The sequence below is a fragment of the Platichthys flesus genome, chromosome 3, assembly GCF_949316205.1.
Source record: "Platichthys flesus chromosome 3, fPlaFle2.1, whole genome shotgun sequence".
Lineage (NCBI taxonomy): Eukaryota > Metazoa > Chordata > Actinopteri > Pleuronectiformes > Pleuronectidae > Platichthys > Platichthys flesus.
The window spans coordinates 22,443,943-22,463,465 of NC_084947.1; the positions used below are offsets into that span (position 1 = coordinate 22,443,943).

At 42.1% G+C, this 19,523-nt stretch overlaps 2 protein-coding genes across 2 annotated transcripts; both read left to right on the forward strand.

The window, feature by feature from the left end:
* The first annotated feature begins 130 nt into the window (after positions 1-130).
* arhgap25 (Rho GTPase activating protein 25) lies at positions 131-11,373 on the forward strand. Its single transcript, XM_062384846.1, has 11 exons — positions 131-314; positions 3,178-3,380; positions 4,890-4,977; positions 5,534-5,647; positions 6,353-6,557; positions 7,607-7,739; positions 8,238-8,311; positions 8,528-8,649; positions 9,265-9,419; positions 9,938-10,470; positions 10,978-11,373. The coding sequence occupies exons 1-11, from the start codon at positions 251-253 to the stop codon at positions 11,177-11,179; spliced, it is 1,893 nt and encodes a 630-aa protein (XP_062240830.1). The 5' UTR covers positions 131-250; the 3' UTR covers positions 11,180-11,373.
* A 2,609-nt stretch (positions 11,374-13,982) lies between these two features.
* On the forward strand, positions 13,983-17,825 carry bmp10 (bone morphogenetic protein 10). The gene is made up of 2 exons (XM_062385045.1): positions 13,983-14,829; positions 15,407-17,825. The coding sequence occupies exons 1-2, from the start codon at positions 14,424-14,426 to the stop codon at positions 16,474-16,476; spliced, it is 1,476 nt and encodes a 491-aa protein (XP_062241029.1). The 5' UTR covers positions 13,983-14,423; the 3' UTR covers positions 16,477-17,825.
* Positions 17,826-19,523: the final 1,698 nt, after the last annotated feature.

The following is a 19,523-nucleotide window of genomic DNA, read 5'->3' on the forward strand; positions in this document are numbered from 1 at the left end:
ATAAGCCTTGAATGCACTTACACATGACACTGATAAGAACAAGTATGAACACGGATGTAAAGGCAGCATGAGGCGATGCGTTATGATGGGCTGAAAAGGAGAAGAACAGATGAACACACAGGAAGTAGGAAGTGTGATCTGAGAGATCTCTCCAGTCCTTGTCTGCGTGTGAGTGTGTATCAATGTGTGTCTGTGTGTGTGTGTATGTGTGTGAGATGAACGACTGACCTGTACAACCACTTAAAGGATAATGTCTCTGAAACTACCTCGCAACTGGGACTTCAGCACCTTCAAGGCTGAGACAGGTCGGATAGGTAGGTCTGAGGCAGTACTGCGCTCGCTGTCAGCAGTGAGGATGCAGCATATTCATGTATATCTATATATATGCCCATTGTTTCTCTCTGTGGGTTTTTGAGCACACTGGTGGTTGCATGTTAATTGTAACCAGAGTTTGTTTCATTCTAACATCATGGTCGACTAATATAGAATGGACTGTGGTTTATTACTTTGATGTCGCTTGACTGTCAAGTGTTTTTTATAAATAGCAACCAGTGGTTGAAATAAGACTAGTCAAGTATTACCTGTATTGTCGGGACCTAAGTCACATTATGGGGACAAACATGATTATGTAATAATGATGTAAGTGAAGACATGCTTTTAGCTTAGGTGTAGGTCAGGGTAAAGATCAGTGTTAGGCAAATAGAGTAAATCTCCAGGAAAACAATGTAAGTCAATGTTATGTCCTCTTAAGTCATGGAGACACAACTGTGAGTGTGTGAGTATGAGTGTGTGTGTGTAAGTGAGTGAGTGAGAGGGTGTGTGTATGTGCGAGTATGAGTGTGTGTGTGTGTGAGTGAGTGAGTGAGAGAGTGTGTGTGTGTGTGTATGTGTGCGTGCATGCGTGCCTGTGTACAGTGTATTTTACGGTTACTGCACAGCAGTCTAGACTCACTAATACTCACCAGTGTTAACACAGGGTGGACTCTGCAGTTACATGCCTCAGTTCCTCTCAGGCTAAGATGTCACAACACTTGCAGCTGTCTGATATCTGCACACACATTCAGATACAGGCTCAGCTTTCCACACTGCTGCTATGCTTCACAACATGCAACGTGTTAGCTGTGACTCTAATCAATCTTACCATCAGTGGTTGGTTGTTGAGCTCTCCTGAAGGAAGTAGCAGCCCCCCCACCACCGCACACATTTCATCTGCTTCATGATGACTGTGTATCAGTCACTTTTATTAGCAAACTTTTCAGTATGACAGTATGTTTCACATCTGAAAGCTGGTGATTCCTTAATTAATTTCCTAACCCTGTGGTGATTTCCGTGGCCCATGTTTTATTACATTCGGTGGAACAGGAGTGACGCAGGCTCGCAGCAGGAAACTGATGCAAGTTTTGCGTGAACTCTGATTTCAGTGCTGTCTGTATCCGATGTAACTCTGCTCACATATACAGTATGGCAGTGTGTATGTGACGCATGTGTGCAGTGCATATGTGTGTGTGTGTGCTACAGGTATTACTCATTTTGTAGGGACCTAAATCTGTCTACAAAGTCCCAGTAGGGCCAGAAATCGATGTCAATGTGGGGCTGACATTGGGCGAGAGTACACCCAAGCAAGACATATGTAAAAATGTACATATGTCTGTGTATTGTTCTTAAGGTGAATATCTAATCAAAGTTAGTTCTTCCAATGTGTACAAACTCCTCCACAGTTACCAGGAGACATTGAATATCATTTCCCACCATATCAAGTGAGCTTTGAACGTGTCTTTGAGGTGCAGTGAAGCTCTTGGCTCATCATGAGTTGAGGCTACTTGAAAGGAATTGTGTATTTGTCAGCTGAGGGTGTGGTGTGACATCGGCCTCTGTGTGTGGGCTCAGGGTTCCTCAACAGCATGTGTTAACCCTTCACAAGTCATGGGCGGCTGAGGTTCCAGAAATGACACAAAAGGACTCTCAAGCGTCTAGGTGGAGGCCTTCAAATCGTGGGTGGCCCTGTGGCAATTTGGTGGCAGCTTCCTGTTTATCCCTGGGCAGCCCTTCTTCTTCTCTTCTCCTCCATTATCCTTCTTAAGTAGACTCAGTGAATTAAAGAACAACTGAGCGACGGGGCTCAATCTCACTCCCGTTATCTCCTCTGTCTCCATCTGACTCTGTCCTCCCTGGGCCACTTACACCGCGATCTCTGTTCCTTTCCATCGTGGCCTCTCACAGGGTGACACGTACTATTGAAGGGTCACGTTTTGTAGAACAACTAAAAAATAGGAAGATGTTCATTTGTGAGATTAAGTCTATGTAGATCTTGATCTCTGACCTTTCTGTCTTAGTAGTGCAGTGCCTGTTGTAAACCTGCCTGTTTGAATTGGACTGTTAAGTTGACCTGCGTTCATGTTTCAGAGTTCTCCTCATACAGTTCTACAATAAACTGTTACTTATTATTGTTTGTGTGTTGGACGTTGTGTGCAGTCTATGGTGCAGAGTGAGTTAGAAAAACTTGTGTTCATCCTACCTGGTTAATCTGCATTAAGGATTTTTTCAGTCAATGTGTTTCCTCAAATTAAACTAAATGTGTAACTGTTTACGTGTGTGGTTTTAACTTAAGTTTGAATGATTTACATGTTGTTTTTTCATACGTTGCATGAAGACTTTTTAGAGCTCTTTGAAACAACCCACACAAACTTCAGACCCTAGTTTGTGTCACACCAAATTTGAAACTGCACTTCCCTGGGCCATTAACAATAGACATGTTAAGACTGAAGGCGATAAGATGTACAGTTTGAAATATGTGTTCCATGTACAGTCAGACAGATGTTTATGAATTATATAGACTTATATTCGTATTGTTTGTCGGTCAGTCTGTTGCAGACTATTGTGTTTTTCACATAGAAGAATCACAGCTACATTCATGCACCGTGCACAGGAAACTGGTCAGCTCTGACCAGCATTTTCCTTTCAGACTGAATGCACGGGGAACAAAAATAGACCTAGAGCAGCTCTCAGCCTTGATAGGCTGATGCATATCAAGAAGGGGGAAGTGCTTTGTATGACTTGAGTAGCATTTGTGTTTTGGTAATGTTCTAACAGCTTCAAATGTGACACAGCATATGTTGGGGATTGTTGTTCTTGGAAATATTTTCCCAAGCTGCTTTCTTGTGGTGGGTTTTTCTTTAGCACGATCAAGGACTGTGATACCTGGAGAGGGAGGCACCGGGCCGGGCTCACCACGATCCCCCAGGTCCATGGAGAGGCCGCTGAAGGCCGGCTGGCTCAAGAAACAACAGAGGTCTTTGGTGAAGAACTGGCAGCAGCGTTACTTTGTGCTGAGAGGCAGCACACTGACCTACCACAAAGATGACAAGGAGACCACTGTCCAGGTGAGACCCTCCTCATTGTGATGATTATTACTATGATGATGATGATGATGATTATTATTATTGAATTGTCAATTCTTGTAATGAAAAAAATGAGCAAATGTTTTCATGCTGCATATTCCAAAATTAAAATGCTCCAATTACCTTTTTTATTTGGCCCTGCAGTGACTTACATGTGATATAACTGTCATCAAAATGATCTCAATGTTATTAAATGTCCATTTTTCTATTTTATATTAAGTGCTGCCCAGAAGTATATTTGAGATAAGTTAAGACGTTTATCACTCTGAAGGAAATTATCCTGCCAGCTTTTTTGCAAAATTACCATATCAAAGTATATATATATATATAGAAAGAATAGAATAGAATAGAATACTGTGCATGGCATTTTTTTTATTAAAAAAGTTTATATAGAGTCAGTATTTTTCAATAAAAGGTTTTATATGTACAGGAAGTTCAAAGCATAATAGGAAATGGCTAATGAATAATTCCCACACTTCCTGTACACAACATGAATAATGCATGAAGCCACACATGAGAGGTCCCCAGTCATTTAAAACTTGTATATGTTGTACTTTCCTGCTCTCTTTGTGATGTTGATGTTCCTCTCTCTGCATGTTGTGCATGGTGTAGGTAAACCTTCAAAAACAGTAGAGGCTGTGACCCCATGAAAGTGGCCTGTTACCGCAGTGGCTCCACATGTACACATATGAAATCCCTTTACCCTCTGATAAACATTCAGAGATTGTGATCAAATTTGTTGACTATGCTATCATGTTAAAAAGAAACAATGCTTTAGCTCTGGCCTTGAAACTTTAGGTCTCATTTCTCTTCACCACTTCTCTTACACATCTACATGTTTTGCCTTCCTTCTCATGTACTTCCTGTTAAGAAACAAGAGCTACTCAAACAGTTCATGAAAACCAAGAACACAACTGCACTCAGTGACATTGAACATGGCCGCACAACCACCAACTGATGGATAAACACAAAAAGCCACAGGAACATTAGGAGTAACTCAGAAATCCTTAGAGTCAATGCTTCTTCTGAGCTTGGTATAAAAGCTGAGATGAAGGAGTGGGACAGTGGCAGATGGAAGGAGTCGGCTTCACACTTGGTGAAGTGTGAGGTGAACTGTGTTTTAGCCTACATGCTGTGATGTAACCATGGAACTGAGAACAGATGAGCAGGGAGCATCAACTCTCCATTTTCATAGTGTTGAGCGTCTGCAAAAAACTCATGTGACACATAGTGAAAGAAACTGTTCTGCACCTATGTGCTGGTAATATAAAGAGTAGAAATAGGTGGTCTATGAATGAATGAATGAAAGTAAATATTAGTAGTTGGTTCTCTTCTTTTGTTTTGGACATTACATTCCATCTCTCTCAGTACATTTGTTCTCACTCACTTGTGTGTGCGTGTGTGTGTGTGTGTGTGTGTGGGTGTGTTTCTGTGTGTGTGGGTGTGTTTCTGTGTGTGTGTGTGTGTGTGTGTGTGTGCTTTGCTCTCCAGGGAGTCGTTCAGCTACGATTCTGTAAAGTTAACGAAATCCCTCCAAACTCAGACGACCCTGGGAAGTACCTGTTCGAGATCATACCACGTGAGCATATGAATGAATCTCAAAAGTGAACAGAAGTGACTTTAGGCCTCACATTGCTTATTCCAACACCTTTTTCCAGTTTTGTGTATAACAGTGATACATGAGCACTGTTATTTTATATAGAGGAGATGAAAATATTTCTCTGTAACATTTCCTGAAAGCCAGTGTTTTTAAATGCCACCTGTCCCATTGGGGCTGCAGGTCGCTCTTTGGTATCTGTCTCTTTCTATGTTGACAATGTGCCTGAACACAGATCATTTTTTAAAATATATAATGATGTCTGGCTTTGCTCAAAGTTATAGAGATAACAGTAAACAAAGAATGACTTAGAATGTGCATTTAATATTTAATAAGGGGTTTTGAATGGTTGTTAGATATATAAATTGTGGCCCCTGCCCTTGATTTAGAAAAATCCTAGATTCGCCTATGGTCTGTGCAGGACAAATCTTATCTGTATGGTAGGAATTTATATTTTTGTGACAGTCGGAGCTTAAGATTTTGTTGTGTGATGCAGTGTTTACATACTACTGACATACTACTAATACTACTCACGCAGGAAAAACAGGAGACAGAGAGCGAGGTCCATATGTGTTCATGGCAAACTCCCAGAGTGACATGGAGGAGTGGGTCCGCTCCCTACGCAGAGTCATCGGAGTACCGACAAGTGGAGGTTCGATAAAACTGTTTAAAAGAAGATGTCACTGTCATTTAACTGAAGATTATAAAATAGCTTTAAAGCTCACTGATTAACATATGATAAAAATCAATCAGGACTAAATCAGGTTTTCCAAGGTTATGTGCTTTTCTTAGCAGTGACTTCCTGGAGTCTTTGCAAAATTATGATGATGAAAAGCCTGCAGGAAGTGACTGTTCCCGGCTGAGAGAGCAGCTGATATTTTCTGTTTGCAGCCTTTATCCTAGCTAATCATCTAATGGACATGAAAGTGAATCTACTCATCTAGTTCTCAGCATGAAAGCAAATAACCCCCCCCCCCCTCCCCTAAATGTTGAACCTTACCTCACCCCTGAAGTATACACTGTGTAAAACAAACACAAATAGTGCTGGATCGAACATGTCACATCTTTTCTGATCCCGTTACTGGTCGAAAATGTCCAGATTGAAAACTTTTATTTAAAAGAGCCTTTAACTAAACTATTTCACAAAATCTAAGACCATTCCATGTACTTGTATTAATAAGTTGTAAAATGGAACACCTTCAATTTGCTTTTCTAAATCTAGTATATCATTTTTATTTCTTTCATCTCTTTTAATCTCTTTTATTTTCTTGAAAGTGGTTTTAAACTGCACTTTCCGTTTTTAAAGGAATTTCTTTTAATTAGTCTCTGTGTTTTTTAAATGTTTCTCTTCCCACAGTGTTTGGAAAGAGTCTCATGGACACTGTGACGTATGACCAACGTTTCGGTCCTCACATGGTACCGATCCTGGTGCAGAAGTGTGTGGAGTTTATTAAAGAACACGGTCTGAATGAGGAGGGCATCTTCCGCCTGCCGGGGCAGGACAACGCCGTCAAACAGTTCAGAGACGCCTTCGATGCTGGAGAGAGGCCGTCCTTCCCCAGGTATACACTCATTGTTATGAATGGACAGAATGATGTGATATAATATTTAAATATTAACTTCTTGATTTTCTGACCGGTTGTGAAAGTGTTATTGTGTGTAGGAGTGTTACATATATTATTTGAAATCCTGTAATTGAAAAAGACAGGAAATAGTGAACATTAAAAGATTTTTTTTACACATCTCAAACAAACTAAAACTCTGAAACAACTTGGAGCCTTCTTTAAACCTGGTTAGTGAGTGCATGAGCTGAAGAAGGTCATTGCTATATACGGTGAAACTGTCCTAGCCTCAGTCAATCAACAGTTTTTCAGTTTTACTTCTTCTGAGAAAGCAGGGAGAGATGAAAGAGATGCAGAGAGGCTGATAGATTTCTGTCCTCTGAGCTGAAAGCGACACCACATCCTGTTCTGGCAGGAACACAGGAGGGCGTCTGTGTTACTCAACATCACAGGCTCCTCTGACAGAGCACTAAAACATCAGTCTAACATGTTTGTCTGCCCGGGTTGGCGGAGCACACAGTTACGAGGGTCACAGACACATGATTTATATAATACTTCAGGCCAGAAAGAAAAAATAAAAGAGCAAGGTTTTGTGTTTTCTCTAACTGTATTCTTCAAAACCACACAAATGAAACCAACCCTTTTGTAGAGATAAATATACAAAATAGACCCAGAGGCCCAAACAATGAGGTCGTGCAGAACTTTTGTCACCAGTGGATTTTGGAATGTAACTAAGACAATGTTTACACTGTAGCCCACCATGCACATGCTTTTTAGTCCAGTTAAAATATTTACACAGGTCTGGTCAGGATGGAACAAAACCATACATACAACTCAGATACAGAACAGCCACATATATATGCATGTGTGTAGAATGCAGTTAACATTATGTTACATTTAAAGGTTAAAGGATTCCATATACAACATGTGATCAAATGCATGTGATAACTCATGCACCCAACGTTGGCTCCATGGCTCAAGTACCAGTTAAAGGAATAACAGTCAGTTAAAGTGTAAATGGATATTCATTGTGAATGTGTTGCACGCAGTGACACAGATGTCCACACGGTGGCTTCACTTCTCAAGCTGTACTTGAGGGAGCTGCCAGAGCCTGTGGTGCCCTGGACTCAATACCAAGACTTTCTAGACTGTACCAGCATGCTGGACTGCAGCAACACAGAGGTAAGCGTGTGTGCGTGTGTGTTTGTGTGTGTGTGTGTGTGTGTATGTGTGTGTGTTTGTGTCTGTGTAAACAGGTTTAGGTAGCAATACCTGGACCATGCACACACACACAGACACAAACAGTCACATTATAGGGGCGAGTGCTGTAATGCAAATCCCTAAATTCTAAGGTGAGGAAGTTCTAAGGTGAGTTTAGGACTTGGTTAATAGGTCTAGCTTACAGGTGGTTTTAGGTTAAGATAATGGTAAGAATTAGGGTAAAGCAAGTGGTAACTAAGTCCCCAGGAAATCAATGTAATGTCCTCTGAAGTCATGAGCCAGGGCCATGTGGCTGTGTGGCTGTGTGTGTGTGTGTGTATGTGTGTGTTTGTGTGTGTGTGTGTTTGTGTGTGTGTGTGTGTGTGTGTGTGTGTGTGTGCGTGTGTGTGTGTGTGTGTGCGTGTGTGTTTGTGTGTGTGTGTCTATGTGTTTTAACCTACTGCCCCTCTGTACTTTCAGGGTTGGGAAAAGTTGGAGAAACAAATCTCTCTTCTCCCCAGAACCAACTACAACCTTCTGAGTTATGTGTGCCGGTGAGTATAGAAGCTGCAGCACAAAGCATTATGGGCCGTTCAGGAGAGGACACCTACATGTTCATTGAAATGTCCTTGAGTAAGACTGTCTACTGTACATTCACTGAATCTCCCAGAGTCCTTAAGGTTAAAAACACCAATACTGTTCTTAGATCAGTTTCCAGTCCTGACACATGCTGAGCCACAGCAGTTCCTTTAGTCTTCTTTTGTTTCCAGGTTTTTGTTTGAGGTGCAGCAACACTCCAAGGTGAACAAGATGAATGTGGAGAACTTGGCTACAGTGATGGGGATTAACCTGCTGAAACCTCAGATGGAAGATCCCATCGATGTGATGAAGGGTGAGAACAAACATGTCAGGCGGGCCCTGTACGTCTGGAGGCCTTAAGCAGAATAAGTTTGGGGGACCTGCCTCGCAGCGAATAGACTAGCTTTTTTTATTGTTATTCAATCTCTTAATTAAATCATAAATAGGGCAAATTTGTTTTAACAGTCAACTTTTGTCTTGTTATTGCACAAGTTGTTTTAGATGACTTATAGGAAGTGCCGGCTGTGTGTCCTACCACAGATGTTGACCCATGTGAGGAGGGGAGAATATATAGAAGTGATTAAATATGTCAATTTATGACCTTGAATTTTATTAAGCATTGACATGTGGCATTACAACATCTTTTTCTTTTTTAGACATGAGTCTTTTCATGTAGCCTTTTTATTCCTGCTGCTAAGTAACAAAATCCTGTACTTCTTCATCGATCCCACAAACTTTACCAACATCTTTATCATCCTGCTGATATATGGCCTTTGTATTTGAACAGTACAAAATAACATAAAAGTACAAAAAAGAGAAAACAAGCACAAATATATCTGAAGTATTTAAGGGAATTTATAAAGACGTGAATAATGTAAATCAAGAATTTGCAGATTTTGATCATTGTGTCATTTCTATTTCTTCTCAGCGACTCCTCAGATCCAGAAGCTGATGACAGTGATGATCAGACAACATGAGACACTGTTTCCTGTCTCCGAAGACGTGCTTCCCTCCCCTCCCTCCAAAAAGGCAGAGAGCCAAAAGAACACTCCCCGAAGCTTTGTGGGTTGGGAGTCTGCAGAGGTACACACAGTCACTCTGATGGTTTCAGTACCTGAGTAATCTGGCTGCTAGTGCCAAATCATGTGGACATGAACACGTCAGGCGCAGATCCAGAGGTGGGGCCACGGGGGCACTGGCCCCGGGTGAAATCTGATTGGCCCCTGAAGTTTCCTGTCCTGTCAGAAGTTATGCCCATTTTACTGCATGGTTCCTTGGAGTCTAAATGAAATGTCTGTAACATTTTTTGGTCAAAATACCACAAGGATCGTTTAAAACACCTCCCTTTTTACCCTGTCTGAAACAGCCCTTCTCAGATTGACCTGTTTTCATGGATGTTGGACATTTAATTGGCCCCTCTGTTTAAATGTTGGCCCCTTTATGACCCCTGATCTAGAAAAATCCTAGATCACTAACAAATGTTTATTTCTTGCACTGTAGCTTAAGACTGTGTTAGTTTGGTGATCCTACATACTTTGCACACATAAAGACTTCTATGTAGGCTGTATATCTGTAAATAAAATGTTTTGTGCTTATCTCAGATGGGTGATGCATCTCTGTCTGAGTCTCCAGAAGAGGAGGAGGACACTGACAGTCCAGGCCCAGACAAAGGGAACTGCAGCTCGCACAACCAAATCTTACATTCCACAGACGATTGGCATGGAAGTCCCCGCAAACGCACCCAGACCCTGCCCACCTTCACCTGCCCCCTCACCGGGATGGCAGCTAAGGCTGACGTACTCAACCGGTGGAGTCGCATCCAGGAGGTGGTGGAGGAGAAGAGCGAGACATTGTCAGAGGACATTTTTAGGATCCTGGACCTCCGGAGCTCAGGATCATTGTTCGGGGGGTCTCAGATGAGTAACAAGAAGGGGGAGCCTACGCTCACGTCCCGCAGAGGAAGTGACAGCAAAGGTTCTTCAATAGATGGCTCCCAGAAACCTGACAGCAAGTCCCATCCTACCAAGGTCCTGTCCCATCAGAAGAGTGTAGAGACCCTGCCAGTGGGTGGTTCAGGTCAGGAGGTCAACAGCAAGTCTGAGCTGAAGAAAGACGACCAGTTGCCTATAGACAGGTAGGTTCAGCTGATGAGTCACATGGAAACACAATGTTTACCTTCATACTAACTCACGAACCAGTAAGACCCTCACCAACCTCTATATGAAGGACACCTCCTTTTTTCAAACTTTAAAATATGTAATTTGTTATAAGCCAATTCAAAACTTTTAAATCAGTGTTTTAGCAGTGGTAAAGATTGTATAACTTTAGTACTACTACTAATGTTAATATTCTGGAAATTCTCCAAAGGCCACGAAACACATCAGTTATACTGATATCAAAAAAACTAAAACAAAAAAGGAACCCGAAACTCTTGAAACAAGTTGATTTTTAAAGGAAAGAAGCGGATTAATATCATATTTATTTATATATTTTTTTACTCAAATTTTGACACTCAACATTGCACAGGGGGACTTTGTAAAGTTTTTTCTTGTCATCATTCCCAAATTGTAATAGATGAAAAAAATTGTTTCTTCTTTTGGACTTTGTTGCTGTATAAGTGAACCCTGGTCGTGTCTCTCAGTGTGCAGCAGGAGAACCAGGAGCTGAAGGCCTCAATGGCAGAGCTCCAGTTGGCTCTAGAGGCAGAGCGCCGCCGTGTGGCCGCTCTGGAGATCTGTCTGAGGAATGCAGAGCGCAGTCGAGATGAGGCCCAGAGACGCAACGAAGAGCTGCAAAGAGACATTGAGAAGTTCCTCAGTGGAAAGACTCAGGCTCCCACCTAGATGTCATTTTCAAACGCAGTAGTGTATGGATCAATAACTCCATCAACCTCAACAGACCTAATTTCACAGGAGGTGATTATGAACTCCCCCGGTGGAATGACACTGGCTGGTTTCCATTTGAGCTCTGTCTGGACCTGAAAGTCTGTTATCAGACATTTAAATATCACAACTCCTAATAAAGACTTACAATCCAACTCAAGTTTGTTGTATCTACTCGACAGGAGATGCCACAGTGATGCCACAGATGCACCCTTTGATCAGAGAACTGATCATAATGGTGGACAATACAGATACAATGTTAATTCAAGTTCATTTGATATGTTAGTTAAATAAATAAAACTGCACTAATGTGTTTTGTTGCATAAATGCATTAAATAACCTTTCATCACATACAAACATGTGTTTTGCATACGAACAAATCAGTATACATAGACTTTATAGTCATCATTAACGTGATAGTGGTAATGGCAATAAATGTGAGACGTGATCAAACTGCTACAGGCCTGCAGGCATACAGTGAACAGTGGTCATGGGTTGACATATTTAATCTGACACATCAGGATCTTGTTTACTGCTGCTTGTAACACTACAGGCACAACAGTGATTCAAGCTAATGCTAACATCAGCATGCTATCATTGCACTGAGCAAGCTAACATGCTAACATGTAACAGGTATGATAAAGGGATAGTTCGCCCAAAAATGAAAATGCACTCATTATCTACTCACCACTATGCTGATGGAAGGCGAGTGAAGTGCTTGAGTCCACAAAACACATTGAGAGCTTCAGGGGTAAACTTATAGCATACAAATTCAAATCAATGGGAGTAAATGGGGGCCGATTCTTCAAAACGTAAAAAACAACATATAGAAACATAACATGCCTCCACACTGCTCCTGTGATGTCATCTAAGTGTCAGTAAGACCCGACATTCAAATTAGATTTTAAGCAGCATCATTTACACCGTATTTTATGCCTAAATGTCTGCTCTGATCCTGGGCCCCTCCATCGACATTGTGGTGATTAGATAATGAGTGATTTTTCATTTTTGACGGAAATATCCCTAAAACCATCTGAATATTTAGTTATCCACAGAGCTGTGCGGTTAGCATGGCCAACAAGTCTGTTATAATTCACTCCAGAGACTGCATTCAATCGATACATTTTCTTATTGACCCGGGCTTAAATTACTACTTGTAAATATATACATTAGTTGTACCGCCGGCACCCCCACTGTTCACTCTCAACAACCTTGTTTCCAGAGATAAAATGCAGCTTTTTTCAGAACAAAAAGAGTCAAACCTCAGACTGTTTAATCTGTAAATTCTTTCAAGGAATTGGGACAAAAACTGAGCTAAAAGGACAGTATACATGTTTTGGGCAGCCAGCAACGACTCCAAATGAACTCAAGGATGTGTCTGTATCTGATGGAATCTTAACCAAATGACTGATCTATTGCAGATACATTCAGCTTCAGATATACCCAGTTTTGTAAAACTGATGACAAATCTGGTTTTGGAAGGATTTTAACATAAATCAGTTTTACTGTGGTATCATCTACACATGAATAACTTTTTCAACCAAGCTACAATGTAAAAAAAATATTATTTTTTTTATATGGAAGAAATGCAGATGTCAGCACAAAATGTTTCAGTCTCAAAATAGCGACTCTGGCCTTCACATATCCACATCTGTTTTGAGTTGCGGTCCATAGTAGAGACCAAGTGGAGGGGGCTCACTGTTTATACATTGCCTCTGAAAAGCCTTCTGACAGCCATTAGGAGGATGGGATAGTCTGTTGTGGCAGCAGTAACACAGAGCGACAGATAACAGCACGTCTGTCAACTGTCAGCCTGGCAGATGAGTGGCAGAGGCAGGAAAAACTCCATTCCTTCCCACCTCTGTGAAGAGCCACAATCAGGAGTGTATCTGCAGGTCACATAAAGAAGCTCAGGAATGAAGGACACTTTGTGGAGTGGAATGAGGGTTCAGATGACGAATCAGTCAGTTATGCAAATCTGACGTTTGAGTCATTAAACCTCTGAGAGCTCTGACCTCTTGTTGCTGGGAGTCTGCTCCACCAAGAGCAGCATATTCATACATGCAGTAATGACATGTTGGATGGTGGAGGTTTTTCTCATTGATTCATCCAGTGTCTGAAGCATCATTTCTCTTGTTGCTGATGCAAACCTCATGATTATGTCTGTGCCCCATTGTATTTGCTCTTGCTCCAAAAACGGGGCCTCTTGTGCACAGATAAGCCATTTCAGACGCTGTGTCCGCTCACCAGAAAAGGAAAAACATTTCAGCAAACATTGGAGCTTTGCCTAATGAACACAAGTGATTATTTTTTGCCACCCTGTTGTCCTCAGGAGATACTTGAAATTCACTCTATACCCACTGTGAGCTCAGTATCTCTCACTCTCCATCATTAGGGCCTCACACCTCATTGCGTTTCAATTTCATTTGGACATTTATATATCCTGTTGCACTCGACAATATCAACAGAGTATTTTGTCGAAAAGAAATGGTCAATGGAGTCCAGACAGCAGCTCGCAGAACTCCACCATTTACAAAGCAAATAAACAAATGAAGAATATCAAGCCCGGAGCACCCACCCAAACAAAATAGCGCTTCCACAAGGAAGAGGCTACAGGACAGTGTTTACAAAATCCTCATTAAGGTTGTGAGATAACACACGCTCATGTGCATCACACAAATTTGAAGGCATGCGCGCACACACACACACAAACACACACAATCACACACACACACAGGCTAAGAGACCATAAGCACCAAGCAATGCAGAGACCACCATATCATAGATAAGGGACAGAAAGAAAGAGCTGGGAAGAGGAGAGCAGAGAACAGAGAGAGGGACTGACAGAGGACAGGACACAACAGAGATGAGTCGGAGGGACAAAGACGAGCCTCGGCCACCCTGTCAGCGGAACTGCAGCCCCGACGCAAAGGACATCAAAAGGTGTGCATGCGAATAAATGCTGTGAGATCTGGAGGAGAGCAGCAGGAATACAAACTGCAGAGAGGTTCAGCCTGGTCAGCCCCAGGGTCAACAACACAACTGACTACTGCCTGGGACAACAGAACTTTTTGTGGCAACAGATGAGATGAATAATATCTAAATTAACCTTCGGAATCCAGAGATATTTTTCTTACTGTTGCATCAGCCCATCTATAGACAACCACAGAGGGCATACAATAGAAAGCTGCAGATTGTTTCTCTCATGGCGAGTATTTGGGTCTCTAAACTGGGAACCATCTGCAGCTCAAAGACGTGGCTGCTGCTGTTTTTCATCCTGCTCCCCCAGGAGCCTCTCTGTGGAGAGAGCAGTCCCATCTCTGGTGCCCATCAGAGGCATCGCCCAGCTCCGGGGCTGGGAGACGGGCATGGGGGGGTGGTGGATCTGTCACTGCTGGAGCAGGACAGCAACGTGGACATGCAGAGCCTGCTGGAGAGCCTGAAGGAACAGTTTATGCAGACTTTCAACTTGTCGGGCTTGGGTCCTCCACTGCCTCCGGGGAGCACACGAGAGGAGCCGCCTGAGTACATGATGGAGCTCTACAACCGCTTTGCTAATGACCACACTGCCATGCCCTCCGCCAACATCATCCGCAGCTTCAAAAATGAAGGTATTGCTCTGGTGCTTCTATGATGATGACCCTTTTATTTATAAAAATGGATCAAAAGGACAACTACCATTTTTATTTCTTATTTGCTGCCTTGTTTAGTTTAATTGTGTTTCTTTTTAAATATTATTTGTACTTTTGTCATCACACTCTGCAAGGCTAAAGTAAATAGTACAAGATACAACATTTTTAAATATCATTTTATTTTAAAAAAAAAAGTTTTTTAAATAAAGGGAGCATATTCACTAATCACAATTTGTCTCAAGAGTAAGGAAATCTACTAAACAAACCCATATTAACAGGGGACAATCATAGACACGCATACAAAAAACTAATTTAACTAACTTTTTTACCTGGGTCACAATCCTGTTCCTTGTACATGGCAATGATCAAATCAAAATGGTGTTTTTGCTAAAAAGGACAGTTTGCAATAGAATTAAGAAAGTATTTTATTGTTCCCAAATCAGTAGAGTGAATTTTATCAAATTCAGCTTGGTGTGGATGATATTAAGCTCTGCTGAATACATACATTGAAAAGACAGAATGCAATTTTAATTTGACCACTCATGCTCTCCCCCAGATTCATCTCCGAGAGTTGTGGGTGTTGGAGGAGTGAGGCGTCACCCCCTCCTCTTTAACGTGTCAGTCCCCCATCATGAACGCATCACAGCAGCAGAACTACGACTCTACACCCTTGTCCAGACTGACCGTCACCTCTATGCTGGGGTCGACCGCAAGGTCACAATCTATGAACTAGAATTGCACGACCTGGACGACAACACGACGGATGAGAACACTGTGAGAGGAGATGCTTTAAGAGCGGGAGGAGAGCGGATAGAGCGGGTGGAGTTGGCTTCACGCCAGGTCTACGGCACTGATAACGGATGGGAGGCCTTTGACCTCACTGTTGCTCTCCAACGCTGGCGCAAATCTGACCAAGGCACCACGCACAGGTTGGAAGTGCATATTGCCAGTGTGGCAAATGATAATGTTCAGGGTTCAACCGATGACAGCAAAGACAGTAATCTACCTGAAGGAGACATGAAGATTGACACCAGCCCTGAAGAAAAACACAAACCCTTGCTGATTGTTTTCTCAGATGACCAAAGCAGTGATCATCGTGATGACAAGCGCGAGCTGAATGAAATGATTGACCACGAAACCTCGAACATGGTTCTGCCGAATGATTTAGAAAGGGGTCTTTGGGGAGAGCTGGAAAGGGACAGGTATGGGGGGGAGGAAGAGGCTGAGCCAGAGGAGGAGGACCTATTACAAATGAGATCTAATCTGATCTATGACTCAGCTTCTCGCATTCGTCGCAATGCCAAAGGCAACCATTGCAAGAAACAATCTCTCTATGTTGAGTTCAAAGATATTGGATGGGACAGTTGGATCCTGGCACCCACAGGCTACGATGCCTTTGAGTGCGCTGGAATTTGCTCATTCCCACTGACAAAGCATGTCACACCCACCAAGCATGCCATTGTGCAGACATTGATCAATATCAACAGTCCTCAGAAAGCAGCACGCGCCTGCTGTGTGCCCACCAAGCTCGACCCCATCTCCCTGCTGTACCTGGATGACACAGGTGTTGTCACCTACAAGTACAAGTTTGAAGGTATGGTGGTGGCTGAGTGTGGCTGCAGATAGTCCACACTCGAGAAAGTTTAACTTATTATAAAGTCTTACGGTCGGAGGGAAGACCCTGAACAAACAATAAGCTGGAAAAGCAGATAAGCCCAGAATGTGTTCAACAAAGGGACAACTGTTGGAATCTCTGTGAAGGTTTCGCATTGACAACGGACGTGTACATGCACTGTCGCGCCAAGTGTGGACAAATATGTTTTAAATGGCAAAGTAGAATAAGTTGCTTCATCTAACATGGCCAAAGACGTGTATATCAGTTGCCCTCATTTAGACAATGGAGAGACAAAGTGTCCAGACTTGTCAACTTGTTGCCAATAGTGAGAACAACAAGAAGAAAAAGGCAAAAGATTTCCCGAGGACCAAACCATGTACATCCTTCAGTGCGGCCTGGTGGGAACTAGTGGGCCAGCCGCCCCCCTCCCTCTACTTCCCCTGACATCTGTCTTCCTCTCCAGTTATCTCTGGCCTCCCCACTCGATGCAAACACTAATCAGCACTTCATGTGTCCTGGTGCAGTGGAATGACCTCCCACAGGCAACCTGACAAGACATGAACTCTGTAGGCCCACCTCCTGCCTCCTGCAGCCTCCTGATACGTAGGTGCTGTGCAGGGTTCCCGGTGGCAGGGTTATCTTTCCCAACCCTGTTTCCCACGTCCCACTCCCTCAAGCTAAAGCGATAGCAAGGTGTTGGGGGTTGAGAAACATGTGAGCCACCGCTTAAGGCCTGGAGAGCTTGACGCCATTCTGGGCATCTTTTGAGGTGGTGGGACTGGGGGTTGGGGGTACATGACAAGAGGGCAGAGGTTGTCCAAATTCCAAGGCAACAAACAATCTTAACTGGCTCAAATCACTGACCCATCACAATGTGCCCCCCAACATATCTGCAACTGCTAAATTGATTCATCATTCATTTTTATGTTCAAATGTCCTCTTTGGAAGCTAAAAATTAAGATTGGGAGTGGGGGTCCTCCTCGCATTCCTGTTATGGATTTCCAAAGAAAAACTCTCATTTTATCAGCCCTTTGATACCTCTGCTGCTTGTGTCAAATAAAAGACTATTTATTATTCTAATTTATTGAATTTTACGACAGAGTAGTAATGTGTGTAAATGTGTAAGTTACTTAGTGTAGTGCAGGTTGTTTAACCATGAAGAATGCATTCGCAGCACAAGATAATTTTTGTTGGGAAGAGAAATGGTAACAGTTTCTAGATAAATAAGTTGCAATTGCTTTATAAAGCTCACATGAAGAGTTGCCTTCTGTTAACAGAACATCATGTTATTCAAAGCAACCACCTTAATTATTTCATGTCAAGATGAACATAAATATTTGGAGCCAAAGTATCAGGCTGACATTGTTTTCACAGTTTATTCTATATGAACTTCTTTCCACACGACACCTTTCTTTTCCATTTTCTCGAAGGAAGCTGCTAGACCAGTGATTTAATGCACAGCTCACATTCAGATCATTCAGTCTGACAGTATCAGCTCGCAGGTCATAGTTCATATATGTCACACAAACAAAGAACCATGGGAAACTAAGTGGAAGATCTGCTAATGAACCAAATTGATGGCCTGCTGCTCACACTGACAGCGAGCAGATGCAGACAGCTGTGATGGAAAACCTGTTGGTGAAGAGAAAATGTGAACAAAAGACAAAGATCTGGACTCGTATCTCTTTCTCTCTGCTCTCACTCAATTTTCAATGAGTGCTTAAGCATGATGTTATGTTATTTTCTCCACGCACAGACGCAAACAAGATGTAAATAAAGGATACAGATGGAATTTGTCAAAGAAATGTGTGAAACTCTTATTGTCTATTTGCTGGGAGGGACGTGTGTGCTCTGTTGGGAAGAGGATGAAAGTACAAAGTTTGAAAAAGATGATGAGATGGAAAGTGATGCAATGAATGGACTGTGATAGTGAGTGTAGGGTGAGTAAAGTACTGATTTGCAGACCTATGAGAAAATGTGGTGTCCTTATCTGAAGCTCAGACTGGATACAGTTCCACATATTTTCTTTGTATTTACGGTTCTGAAAAATCTGAAAAATTGGTTCACCTGAGCGCCACCTCAAGTTGGAATAACAACTTTGGAAGTCTGCAACAATGTAGGTAAACAACGTTATCCGACATGCCGACGTAATCATTTATAAACGACTTAACATTATTTTCCAACAAGCTGTAGATAGTAGCTTTTAATGTGAAACTCGCTTGCAAACTGTATGTTTATCTTTCACAAGCACCTTAAAATCATGTTTTTATCAAATATAGACATTTTTATGAAATTATTTATATGCCTGTCACACCTGCTCCTGTTTCTTTGCTCTATGTCATGCAAATATTGGAAAGAGTTCTCAAGGTGTAGTTTAAACGCTCTAAACCCAAATACAACACATTTTCCCACATTCCGACTTCATGAGAATATGAGAAACAAGACCTTGCGAGGAGTACAGGAGTATATGTTAACATGTTACAAGTTAACTGCCCCTTTGTGAAGCCTCAACTTCCTAAAGTAACTTAAATATATGACCTTGAAGTGATTTTTGCAAGTCCTACTCAGGCCATAATGATGCGATTGCCTCACTGGTGTTTATTTGAGTTTTGGGTTACAACATAATCAAATTCTACACCCCTTTCCCAGCAACAGTATCCAAAAAACGTAACAGCAGCTGCAGTTCTGTAAAGCAATTACAATGATCTAATATTATTGTGAGAAGCTTGATAAAAAAAAAAGGGAGCAGAGGTCATCTAAAAATGGCTCCAGACCAGAGGGCAAGAACCTCGGCCAGTTTCTGGGACAGCCGGCAGCCTCAGCTATGTAAAGCTCACTAATTGAATATTTACAGAATGGTGGAAGAAATATGAAACTGGCCTTTGTCACTGGATGGCAAACTTTAGAAAACATTATGAAATGGGAAGTCTTTAGTATTTACTTTGATGATAAGGGCCGCTGCAGAGGGCTCTGTGCTGTTTCTCGCTCTTGTTTTGACATGGCTCCTTTTGTTGAAAGAATTTTAATCTCGCTGCTGGTTCATGCTGCAGTTTGTGAA

Coding starts and splice junctions, on each gene's coding strand:
- arhgap25 (XM_062384846.1), top strand. CDS start 251: ATGTCTCTGAAACTACCTCGCAACTGGGACTTCAGCACCTTCAAGGCT. Junction 6,558..7,606: donor GAGAGGCCGTCCTTCCCCAG/GTATACACTCAT, acceptor TGTTGCACGCAG/TGACACAGATGTCCACACGG. Junction 10,471..10,977: donor GACCAGTTGCCTATAGACAG/GTAGGTTCAGCT, acceptor CGTGTCTCTCAG/TGTGCAGCAGGAGAACCAGG.
- bmp10 (XM_062385045.1), top strand. CDS start 14,424: ATGGCGAGTATTTGGGTCTCTAAACTGGGAACCATCTGCAGCTCAAAG. Junction 14,830..15,406: donor CCGCAGCTTCAAAAATGAAG/GTATTGCTCTGG, acceptor GCTCTCCCCCAG/ATTCATCTCCGAGAGTTGTG.